The sequence below is a fragment of the Nansenia antarctica genome, assembly GCF_963989245.1.
Source record: "Nansenia antarctica genome assembly, chromosome: 8".
NCBI classification, from domain to species: Eukaryota; Metazoa; Chordata; class Actinopteri; order Argentiniformes; family Microstomatidae; genus Nansenia; species Nansenia antarctica.
Genome location: NC_137678.1, coordinates 47063429 through 47075793, shown reverse-complemented (window position 1 = coordinate 47075793; position 12365 = coordinate 47063429). Strand labels below are relative to the sequence as shown.

The 12365-nt window shown below is 43.4% G+C and overlaps 1 protein-coding gene across 1 annotated transcript; it reads right to left on the bottom strand.

Annotated features, from left to right (window-relative positions):
- Window positions 1–618: 618 nt before the first annotated feature.
- On the bottom strand, window positions 619–11967 carry LOC308164288 (putative ATP-dependent RNA helicase TDRD12; the record flags this gene model as incomplete). Its single annotated transcript, XM_080538421.1, has 16 exons — window positions 619–681; window positions 994–1155; window positions 1336–1534; window positions 1733–1905; window positions 2019–2094; window positions 2503–2733; window positions 2933–3111; window positions 3296–3377; window positions 3562–3776; window positions 5115–5254; window positions 5355–5472; window positions 6088–6216; window positions 8215–8406; window positions 9235–9360; window positions 9658–9843; window positions 11962–11967. The coding sequence occupies 16 exons, from the start codon at window positions 11965–11967 to the stop codon at window positions 619–621; spliced, it is 2277 nt and encodes a 758-aa protein (XP_080394547.1).
- Window positions 11968–12365: the final 398 nt, after the last annotated feature.

Sequence of the window (12365 nt, the reverse complement as noted above, 5' to 3'; positions counted from 1 at the left end):
AATCGTTCGAACGCTCTTGCTAATCGTTTGCTAATCGTTCGAACGTTCGACGTGCGTTCCAGACTAGGGCCAAAATCTGACCGCCTGTGACGTCTTTCTACTGCGCTTTGTTTACTACCGCAGCAGATTAATGTGTGTATCTTAAACTGCGAAGACAATTGTAATCTTCTTGCACTTGAATAGCATTAAGGTTGATGCAGGCTTACTAGTCAGCTATATCATATATAACATTTTATATGAAAACACCCGCTAGCATGCTAATTTCACACGTAATTCGCTCTGAGAATGAGAGCTTTATTGAATTGGTATGATTGTATACACGGCATGACTTTTCATACACCTAAACCAGTAGTAAGGCACATGACATGGGCATGAACATCACCGTAGGACCGGAACACCTAATCTTACAAGACTGTTAAAATAACGCACAGCAGACAGGAAACAGAACTAAATTATTATTCGGCTAATAATTCATAAAAATAAAAAAATGGCGCAGTCCCCCAAAAAATAAAAAAGTGGCGCAGTCCCACTCTTACATTTAACTTCATTTCTACTGGATAGAGACAGTGGAGAGAGACAGTAACGAGGAGAGTAAGGAGGAGAGGGCATATCAGCTCTTTATTGGCTGGATTCGAATGCCAATATGGGCAGATGTGCACTGTAGGCCGTGGTGCGAGACCACTGGACCATCCAAGGCCACACAGAGGTGGTTTTAATCACATTATCACATGATTATTTAATCACATTAACAGGGCTGTATGGCTGCTCCAACCCATTAACATGGGCTGTATGGCTGCTCCAACCCATTAACATGGGCTGTATGGCTGCTCCAACCCATTAACATGGGCTGTATGGCTGCTCCAACCCATTAACATGGCAGCCGAAATGAAACTCACACGAGCCGCTGAGGTTGACGCAGCCAGTGAAATCGAGCCCTTAGTGTCAGTTTTTGACGCCCCTTCTCTCTGGGCAAGAAGAAGAAACAAACCTCACTGTTTCAGTGGCGTTTTTCAGGTTGGCTATGAGGCTGTTCCACTGTTGCATCTTTGGTTGTGTTGCGACAGGTACTGGGGCCTCGCATGGCTCCGGGGAAGCCAGGACCTCTGTCAGGGCCTGGGCTGGTTCTGTCAGGACCTGGGGTGGGTCTGTCAGGACCTGGGTGGGTGGATCTGTCAGGACCTGGGATGGGTCTGTCAGGGCCTGGGTGGGTGGATCTGTCAGGACCTGGGGTGTGTCTGTCAGGACCTGGGTGAGTGGGTCTGTCAGGACCTGGGATGGGTCTGTCAGGGCCTGGGTGGGTGGATCTGTCAGGACCTGGGGTGTGTCTGTCAGGACCTGGGTGGGTGAGTCTGTCAGGACCTGGGTGAGTGGGTCTGTTAGGGCCTGGGCTGGGTGTGTCAGGGCCTGGGTGGGTGGGTTTGTCAGGACCTCCTGGTGACAGTGCATGCTCTTTATGGCTGCTCTCATCCGGTGGGCCAGGGTCTCCTCGGCAGCCTGCATCCTGTCCTCCAGAGTCACCTCAGAGCCCTCCGGCCTAACATGACACACACACACACCCACACTATTAATGGGGAGCCAGTTAAGTGCTCTCAGCAACTATTGGGGAACTAGGTTGAGATTGAGAACGACAAATCTCTCTATCATATAGAAACGAAATGCCACGGGTCCCCTGACGTGTTAGGAGGTCATTAGGATGTCTGGTGTGTGTGGTGCTGGAAGCCTCATCGCTCACCCCAGGCTGTGAGTGACCTCCCCAGCGCCGGCGGGCACAGACCCCCGGCAGAGCTCCTTCAGCAGGTCTAGGTGGTGCAGGTTGCTGGTGCCCATCCCCGTGTTCAGGATCTCGGCGTGGACGTTGTACTCGTTTATGGATATCTTCAGGCCTGGCAGACGGGTGGTTCTCACCTACAGACATGCCACACAAGGGTTAGGCTAGGAGTTCAGTTGACTTTGAAATGAAGTAGAGATAACTCTGGGTTATCAAGTTGCTATAGTGCTAAGTGTAATGTAAAGCCTACCATGGGATCAACAAAGACGGTGTTTCCCAGACACAGAACGACCTTGGCTTGGTGATGCAGGCCTTTGATCTTCTGACTGAGGAGAGATGGTGAGCCCAGAGTGGGTAAGTTACACCCTTGGAATGTCATTGTATGATGTTCTTCTACAGCAGGGGTAGCCAACACGGTGCCCGCGGGCACCTGGTCGCCCACAAGGCCAACGCTGAAGAATATAACAATGTTTGCGCGACTGTGCAGGCGCAATGCGAGAGAGTTTTTGCAGGGTGAGATGTCTGCAGATGAAAGTAAGCAAGTTGAAAGGTTAGCAAATATAATTGCTGAGTGTTCTGACAGAGAACGTTGGTTCAAATTGGTCGTTATTATTGTGACTAGAAAGTGTCTGATTATAGTTCCATGGTGTGAATAGTGTCAAAGAACTAGCAAGCTAGCTAGCTGGTCTGCTCATCTCCGTCTCCTTTGTACATAGATTTGCGAATCGTGATACTCGAGTCCTGTGACTGTACTGACCTTGGGGTTCCAGTCCACCTCAGCGTCGACGGGCTTGGCCCGGCACACAACCATCTCCACGGCCTGGGGAGGCAGGCTGTGGAACTGAGCAGGCAGCTGCAGCAGCTGGTGGGCCTTCGTCTCCTGCTCGCGCCCCTCGTCCAGGAACGCCACCGTCACGCTGGAGAACAGACACCCGGCCGCCTCTGGCACCGAGGTCACCCGCACTCTGACAGAGACGAACGTCAGAGCGGGGAGACGGTTAAGTCTCTCAGAGGAGCCGCCTCTTTGTTGTCTAAGCACAGAAACACACTCAAACGGGACTTCTCTCTGAGTCACCCGATTGTTGACATTGAGAACATCGTTTCATAGCTGAAATTTGTTCATTTGTATTCATGTTGGGTTTGGTGGGGGGGGGGGGTTCTGACCTATGATAGGCTTCTTCTTCTTGTACTCCATAGAGGCCTCCCTCTAGCACCTCCTTGGCATACAGCTTCTCCTTGGCGTAGTGAGAGACCACCTCTGCAGCCAGGCTCTCATAACAGTCGTCTTTGTTGCTCACAATGCGGCCATAGAGGGAAGCGGTCTTGATGTGCAAGGGCAAAACCTTGGATGACAAATAGGTAAAAAAGGGAAATATTGCGAGTGTACATACACAGATAAGCATGTTACAGTTAGAGGTTCATCTCATTGTGGAAGATAGACAAGCACCCACTACCACCCAAATAATATACTCTGAATGACATTTGGACCATAGTCAAAAATGTGGTGAATCATAAACTATGATTCACCACTATAGTTCCTGAGTCTTGATGAAGTGGGCGGTCCTGTTTAGGGCTGATGCTGTGTCGATAAGGACAAACACTACTGTCCCTGCAACAGAAAGAAAGTAATTAAGCATTACAGAATTCAGTTCCACTTCACCTTTCTTCAGACGCATACCTACGAGCAAAATAGCCAAATCCAGGGTTCAGCTAATTACAGTTGCATCTTAGCAGATTATTAATGTCAAATTAAGTACATTTTAGGTCAATCCGTCCATATTCTAAACACTGACTTGCAGAAGCCGAAGCTCTTGAGGTAGCTGCAGAAGGGCCTGTCAGTCTTCTGCTCCTCCTGGGCCTGCAGGACCCCCTGGGCGAAGTGGAGCAGCTCGGGGGGCAGCGATGCCTCGGTGCGCTTCAGGTAGCGCATGACCCCGATGACGTGACGGGCGTTCCTCTCAGACAGCAGGAGGACTGACTTCAGGGGGTGGGATGCACCCTTCTTGTCCTGTTGAAGAAAAGCCTTTGGTGAGTCCAGACAGCAATCTTGAGGTTGAGAAAGCATACCCAATACAATCATGGTGCTGGGAAATGGGGCACATTTCTCAGACGTTTGCAAAGCAACAGGTATAATACGCAAATTAAAAGACCTGTGAACTGGGGGGGCGCTAGTGAGTAGTGGATGGAGTAGACGTGCTTTCGAGAGCTCCTCTCCGTTCTGCCCTTATCTATGATGGGCCGTATCAACACGATCAAGATGGTATCGCCCCCTAGATTTTTTATATTTATTTCAGAATCTCCCAATCTTCCTCACTTCAGCATTTTTTAAGAAGTTGGACTCCATTATCTTTCCATTTGTTTGGGGATATAAAGCTCATCGCATATCGAAAGCACATCTGCAAAAGTCCAAAACTGAGGGAGGATTAGGCCTTCCTGTATTTCGTAACTATTTCTGGGCAGCCAACGCTAGGGCTTTGTCTTACTGGCAATGGGGTTTCCCAGGTGAGGCCCATCTGTATCCACTGACCATCTGAGCGAAGCCTGGTCCTTAATATCGAGGTGACTGACGACAAACAAGGTTTAGCTAGAATCCAATCTTGATCAATTAATGTCAGGTACAAATTGATCCAATTCAAAGTCATCCATAGACTCCACTATTCAAAGACATTACACCGAATTTATCCATCGGTTTCTCCACTGTGTGACAGACGCAAAAATGCAGATGGGTCTCTAGCGCATCTTTTCTGTCTCGGTCCTCATTTGCAAAAAATCTGGTGGTTTTCCAGGGTCTATGGAAGGGACATTCCCCCTGATCCTGAACTGGCACTCTTTGGATGTTCAGAGACTGCTTCCAACTATACGGCTGAGGAACGGTCGGAATGAATGACTGGTATTGTTGCTGCTAAGAAAATTATTCTATTGGATTGGAAATCACCTCCACCTCCCTGCTTCCAGAAATGGCTCTACGGATTAATCAGTATCATGCAGATGGAGAGAATACGCTTCTACAACTCTAAAGTTCCCAATAGATATTTGAACATATGGGGTCCAATTATTGACTCTCAAAGTGTATTCAAATGTTTGATTATATCCTGTAGTGATGCAAGCCTGTACACTTTTTTATTTTTACTTTTACATTTTACTCTTTACTTGTACCCTTGTAATACCTGACGATGTTGCGTTTTGGGAATTGCTTTGAACCAAATCATACTAGACATGTATGCCTGGCAGTTTGTTGTTTGTTAGTTCGTTTGTTTGTTTGTCTTGTGTATAAAATAAAATAAAAAAATGACCTGTGAACTCAGTATGCTTGTGAAAGGAGTGGAGGGTAGCTGGTCTGTCCTACCTTGTCAGAGAGGTTCTGGAAGTTGTCAGACATGCAGAACAGACGGCTGCCAAACAGTTTAGGGGAGCTTGGGAAGCCGTAATGCACGACACACGTAGCATCCCTGATGCCCAGGGCCTTCAGACACTCATTGGTGGTGACTGGAATACAGGGGAAATACAGGGAGACATTTGTTGAATGTTATCAATAATATGAAATTGACAAGATTTAAATGTCAAATAATTAATTGATTTAATTTACCCAGAATGACATGAGTGCCAAGTCCAATGTCCTTCCTCCACTGCTCAATCACAAAGTCAAACTGGTATGTTAAACCCTCATGAGCTTTCAGGGAGAATGCAGATGTGCTGGTCACACCCTGAATGACAGATACAAGGAGGGAAGATCAAATAGATGTAGTTAAAAACATGTATTAATGTTTGGTGACAGTGTTATGTAGGAGAAATTGTCCAATAGAGTTATTCTGTGATATTGTTATTATTTTATACTACAGTTGTATGAGTCGAGAAATGTGTTGACCAAATGTGACAATATGAAAAATCCAATAAAATACAGATTATATAAAAATAAAAAAAACATGTATTAATTAATGACCAATTATTATTTATGTATTTATTATACTTCTACAGTACTTTTTCTCCAAGATAGTGATTTATATTTTGCATGACAAGATACACGTTTACAAAGGTAAATGCTAAACTAAAATGGCACAAACTAATTGTTACAATATTCAGGAGACGTGTAGACATCGGCACAGTGAGCAGACATACGAAATGGCACAACAATCACTGGTCAAATGGCTGAAAAAAATGCCTTTTCAATGGTAGGCATAACAAAGCCATAACTAGGCAACTGGTGATACATCAATAACAACAATGGTATTTTGGTTCTTCCACTACCCCTGCAAAAGACAGTCTCCCAATATAAGGTTGCAAAAATGAAAAAACCCTCTTCACACAGGAGAGTGTTGTACCTTAAAGACATGCTCGACATCCTCTGCAGAGTTAGCGATAATGAGGGTCTTCTGGACCACCTCAGGGTTGAAGTCTAACGAACCAAGCAGCACTGAGATCTTTGTGCATTCCAGACACAACAGGATCATCTGTGGGGAGAAAGATGAGGGAAACATAATCTCAAGTGATTGAAGACTGTAAGATTTAACCAGGAATAGCAGATTTTTGGGGGGATCTGTACACCAATTGATTATGCCAAATAAAGTATGTTTATGACAACACTAGGACACATGGGGTTTGATAGTTGTACCCAACTGTCTTGTGGAGACCCTCTACCCCCATAACCCTTTGATACCAGGACCCAGTTTGCCTTGCATGAAATGAAACTGTGATTAGGACTTCCCAAGGGATAACATGTCTGTCTTTTTTGTACAGATATAGGCAGTTAATACCCACATGTGTTTTAATTCAGCCTTTGAGCCACAAAAACATTATTTTACACGAAGGCCTAAGCATAAATGTGTGATTTATAGTCCTTAACACCCGATGTTGCGCATAGGCAACATTAGCATTTCAAGTGGTTATACCTTTGACAAAACATTTAAATAATAAAAAATGTATACGGGCAACTCTATGAGCATTTTGCATCCATTGAATTTCACAAACGCACTCTTTTGTGTTTACAGACTTGCGATGTCCACCATTTTTCAGATAAAACTTGATGTAATCATAACAATCGGCCACAAAAAGGTGGTAGAACATTTTATTAGGATCTCTTGCTCAAGAAAATAATTTACTTTTGTGAATTGATCGTGTACAGACATGTCATCAAGTGTTTAAAGTAGGGCTGTCAATGTTAACGTGTTAACACTCCCGATTAATCCGTAAACTTTAGAAAAATGTAACGCAAATTAATCATACTTCATATTACCAAATTCTACTAAGATGCGTAGCATCGATCCTGCTACCTCGCGCATGCTAAGCGAGCGCTCTACCATTCCTCTCACAAGGCCAAAGTGATCTCAAGAGCAAAAGGTATACTTTAACCTGTGTCCTTCTTAGTTTATGTAGGAGCTATAAAAGTATACTGTATTCTGTGATAGCAATTCGAGAATGAAAATAACAGTGATGGGTTTGAAGAAAAAAACTGTCTGAAAGCAAGAAGCAGACTTCTTCTAGTCTTCGGAGACTACGTCTCCGCTTGCTGAAGTACTAAAAGTCGGAACAGCGCCACAAAACGAACTAGTGGTCGAAGACATAAGAGTTTCAGAGTAACTCTTCCCGACTCCGGAGGTCCCTGGTTCGAGACCGGGCGGGAACAACGTTATTTCCTTTCACCTCTGAGGCGGAGCAGTTACTTACGATAGGGCTTGAGTCAACCGACTAGAATTCAGGCGAGAACAGACGGGTGCAGTCTGAGGTTTGGCAGTTAAGTGCAATTCTGACTGCATAGCTTGAGACTCTTTTACTCTGCACATTTAAGAGATTCTAATCTTATTTAGAAATCATCAAAACTAAGAAATGTTATAATAAAGTAAAACAAATAACAGATTCCTCTAACCAGTATGCCATGCAGTTGTTTTTGTTTTATCTCCCCCCAAAAATACAAGTAAATACTAGTATTTTAAACATGTGATTAATCACAGCCTATTATTGTGATTAACTTGATTAAAATGTTTAATCGATTGACAGCATTAGTTTAAAGACATGGTTGCCTATACAGGGTATATACAGGAATCTTGAGGTTAATTTCAATACCTTTCTAAGACTTTTTAAAGACCGTGTCAATATCCAGACCTCACCGCCACTTGGAGCTGTAACCGTTTACATCAGTGACACCTTTAACTTAACAGTTTTAGTTGTAATAGACACTAGGCCACTATCATACAACACCATTTCCGGTTCATCTTTGTTTTTTAATAGAACTAATAAATTCCCAAACTTTTACTAAAAGTTTTTAGGACTCAACTCTTTGGACAGAGTCTAATTCAGAAAAATATCTACAAGATTCAAGACCTCCTAAAATCGTGATAAGACTTAATACTTATTAAGGGTCTTGATTTTCCCCAAATTGATTTATCAACTTTTAATACTTTTCAAGACACCGCGGATACCCTGCTATATGCAACCTCAAAGGTTAAGCTGACCTGGTGCACGTTGCCGTAAAGTGCTGCCTCCTCGGTCACTGTGATGATGATGCAGGGGTTGATCATGTGGTCTGCCAGGAGCCCCACCATCTGGCTGCTCCAGCGTTTGCCCACGGCGATGATCTGCCTGGGGCAGGAAGCCCGCTCGCTTCTGTCGGTCACCTTCTGGAAGTGCTGCAGAATGGTGGCCATCTGAGAAGGAACAATGCAGTCAGAGAACACTCATGGGGAGATGGTGTTGGCAAGGCTAGTTTACGTGTACAGCACATTTCAACAGGGGCAATTCAAATAACTTTTCATATAGCATTAAAAAATACAGAACAAGGAGGAAAATAAATAGATACACATTTAACTATATAATAAGACAATGAATAAAAAGATATAGATAAGTGTTATTACTGCAACTGTAATCAAGCACTGCTTTTTGGTTATCTGGTATTGCCTTCAGACATTTTGAACCTGCTGGTTATTTTAGGCTTCAGTCATAAGCATAAAATGCCCTTCAAAAGGTACATAGAACATAATTGAATTAATGATTATGTTAATTGTAGTTATTGATCAATAGGAAAAATATATCATATATAATGATAACGTTTTTTGGGCATATCGCCCTGCCCTAGTTGACAGACAGTCCTCCACTGCATCAGGCGGTTGTTCCTCTTTAACTTAGTGAACTCCATTCTAAACATCATAAAATCATCTCTCTCTCTCTCTCTCTCTCTCTCTCTCTCTCTCTCTCTCTCTCTCTCTCTCTCTCTCTCTCTCTCTCTCTCTCTCTCTCTCTCTCTCTCTCTCTCTCTCTCTCTCTCTCTCTCTCTCTCTCTCTCTCTCTCTCTCTCTCTCTCTCTCTCTCTCTCTCTCTCTCTCTCTCTCTCTCTCTCTCTCTCTCTCTCTCTCTCTCTCTCTCTCTCTCTCTCTCTCTCTCTCTCTCTCTCTCTCTCTCTCTCTCTCTCTCTCTCTCTCTCTCTCTCTCTCTCTCTCTCTCTCTCTCTCTCTCTCTCTCTCTCTCTCTCTCTCGGCTTCGTCCTTCCCTAGTCCCACCAGTGCAATCATGGGGTGAAGGGACTGGGCAGTCTGGCATTCCTCCAGCCGGTCAAACACAGTCTGGGCCTTCTCCCACCCCGGGCACAGGATCACTGCTATGGGCTGGGGGACACCAGACGACAACAACAACAACACATGGGTATCTTCACTCACCACTTGATCGTTTTACTATGGCTTTGTAGTAGTCCAGAAAACCACATCTAAAAATCAGCCTTCTGATAGCATGGAAAGTACTGGAGTTGGAACAATATTCTTCTATTGTACATATTTTAGCTAGTTTTAGGCTAGTCTGTTAATAACACAGACACTCCTACATTGACACTATGGAGACAGGCTTGAGCTTCCATCCTCCAGTCTGGTGTGTGTGTGTGTGTATGCGTGTGTGTGTGCTGGGCTCACCCCGGTGTGTGAGGAGAGGGTGCTGTAGCCTGAGGACAGCTGCATGTGAGCCAGTAACGGGGGGAGGTAGGTGAGGGGCTCGTCTGCGCTGCGGGAGATGAGGACCGTGTCACAGCCCCAGGCGACTGCTGGCCAGCAATAGCTTTCAGCCACCGACGGCCTAGTGAACTTCTGTCTCACTAGGATCTGGAGAGAACACATATGACACATTCTAATGCTTTGGTCCTCATGTCGGGATCCGATGTAATGATCTGACTTTTCTTTCGAAAAATGTGAATACATTTCCGCGTTGTTGAAAATCAATGACACACACGTCGCTAGTCAACTAACACAGCTTGTTTTGTGAGCCTGCTAACAATGTAAAGTAGTGTTATAGTTAACTAGATAGCAGTGGAAATTACTCACCGGCAATCCATTGCCTTGCAGTATTTTGGCTTGACTAGCGAGTTTGTGTTGTGATTCTCAACAACGTTGAAATGTAGTGTTTCAAAAGAAAAGTCCGAACACTTTGATTGGTTGCCGACATGCGGACCAAATGATCAGACTGTGTCACATATATTATACACATTCGTCACCACAACATCTGACTTAGACAACTGACAATCAATGAATGTGATTTCACATCTTCCAGATCACATGTAGAAACCCTCATTCAATATTTTTATTAATATCAAATTGTTACAGCCGTAGTGTGTTGCAGGGCTTAAAGTGGGAAAAAGTCCTGTGCCTGAAACTTTTTCTTGGGGAGGGGGGTCACAGTTTGAGATATTGGGAGAGCGGGTACAGAAGACAGCTTCTTTTCTCAATGTTTAAATGCATTAATACTATTTTATAGTCAATACAAAATATATGTCTCAATGTTAAAATGCATTAATACTGTTTTATACTCAATACAAAATAAAATAATATATTTAGATGTCTTTAAAAGAACAAACTGATTAAATCACTTAAGGCCAAACTGATTGCATCACTTATCAAGCCACTATCACTATAACAATAGATCAATAGATCTACATCAAGTAGAATACTGATGACTAGTGACCAGTCAAGACCATTGGACTCCAGGATATCTTTGAGCTCCTGCATGAGGGCTGACGAGTTGGCGATGTTTACTTTCCTGCTGACTAGGTGTTGTGTTGTTACTTTGGCCAGATCCTAAAAAAAAAGGACATTGAGGATTTTGTCCATGTTAAGATTAGTAGCTTTGTCGATATTAATTGAAAACGTTGCTTTTTTAAGCTTTTCACACAGCCGTTTTTTCAATTCCGGGACAAAGGCCATGTGTGTTTAAATAGCTGGCGTGCTGATTGGAAACGGACAGCTTTGTCAGTGCATTTTTGTCTTCTGATAGCTTCTTGCACAAATCGACGAGTGGCTGAGCCATTGTGAAAGACAGATCATGTTCAGCTATAAACGCGCACACTCGGATCTTTTGCTCGCAAACACGGTCGGCCATTGAAGATGAAGTGGTAGGCTACCTGTAGCCGTCGCTCCCGGCAAGGTTGTTGTATGAGCAAGGTTTAAGAAACTTGGCTTCCATTTTAATAGACTCTTACTAAAGTTAGCGAGATAGCGGGCTGCTAAAAGCGAACGTCTCTACAAGCTAAAGGCCAATACACACAGCGTGCAATTTTTGTTGCACCACAACATTCGATTTTGAAGTTTGAATGGAAGTCTATGAGAAAATCTCATCCCAACGCATACGGCCCCGATTTTAATCGCACCGCGAAAATTCGATTCCATTCGTGGATGAATGGGACAAAGCACACGGCGTGCAAGTTTTGTCGCACTGTCAAATTGTGCAAATTTTGTAAAAGTTTGTGGTGCGACGGATTATTGCATCACAATGGGACAATTGGGAAAACTTCAACTGGTCTATCTAAATTAATTGAGTCACTCATAACGGGGAGAGAGACCACTGGAGCTAGCATCAAAACACTAGTCTATTAGGGTACTGTACTGTTATAAACTGTTTAATAACAGCTTCCAATACAAACGGAACCAAATTAATTGTAACAGTTGTTTGTTTCTACCTGGCCCTGGCTAACAAACAAAGAGGTGGCTAGCTGGCTAGCTAACATTTCGGAGCTAGCATCAAAACACTAGTCTATTACGTTACTGTACTCTTATAAACTGTTTAATAACAGTTTCCAATACAAACGGAACCAAATTAATTGTAACAGTAGTTTGAAAAACATTAGTGTAACATACATAATACATACATGCAATTTCAAAGTACAAATATAGTGTTGTCAGGGCTTGACATTAAGCTTTTTCAGTGAATTTATCTATAACTTTGCATACCTGCATTCTTATGAATATGTTGGTTTTGTTTTTGATGAAATACGTGCTTTAGGGAGGGTATTAAGTTATTTAACATGATGGCATGTATTACATGTGAATAAAATATTACTAAAAAAGTATTATCATTGTTGTTATTTGTATTTTGTACTGTGCAGCCAAAAAGGCTATCGTAAATCTTTTAGCAAGTAACGTTATTTATACTTATAATCAGGGGTGCACATAACTTTTTGGGGCCAGTGCTCAGAGGAGCACCTAGGGATGCTACTTGGTGCTCCCCGAGCTCGCGAGTCACGACCCGTCCCACAGGATGGATGAAAAAGGGATACATGGATAACTTATATTAGCAAAACGACATTTGTTCATAAATAAAGATGAACAAACAAATGATTGTGTGCAAAACAAAA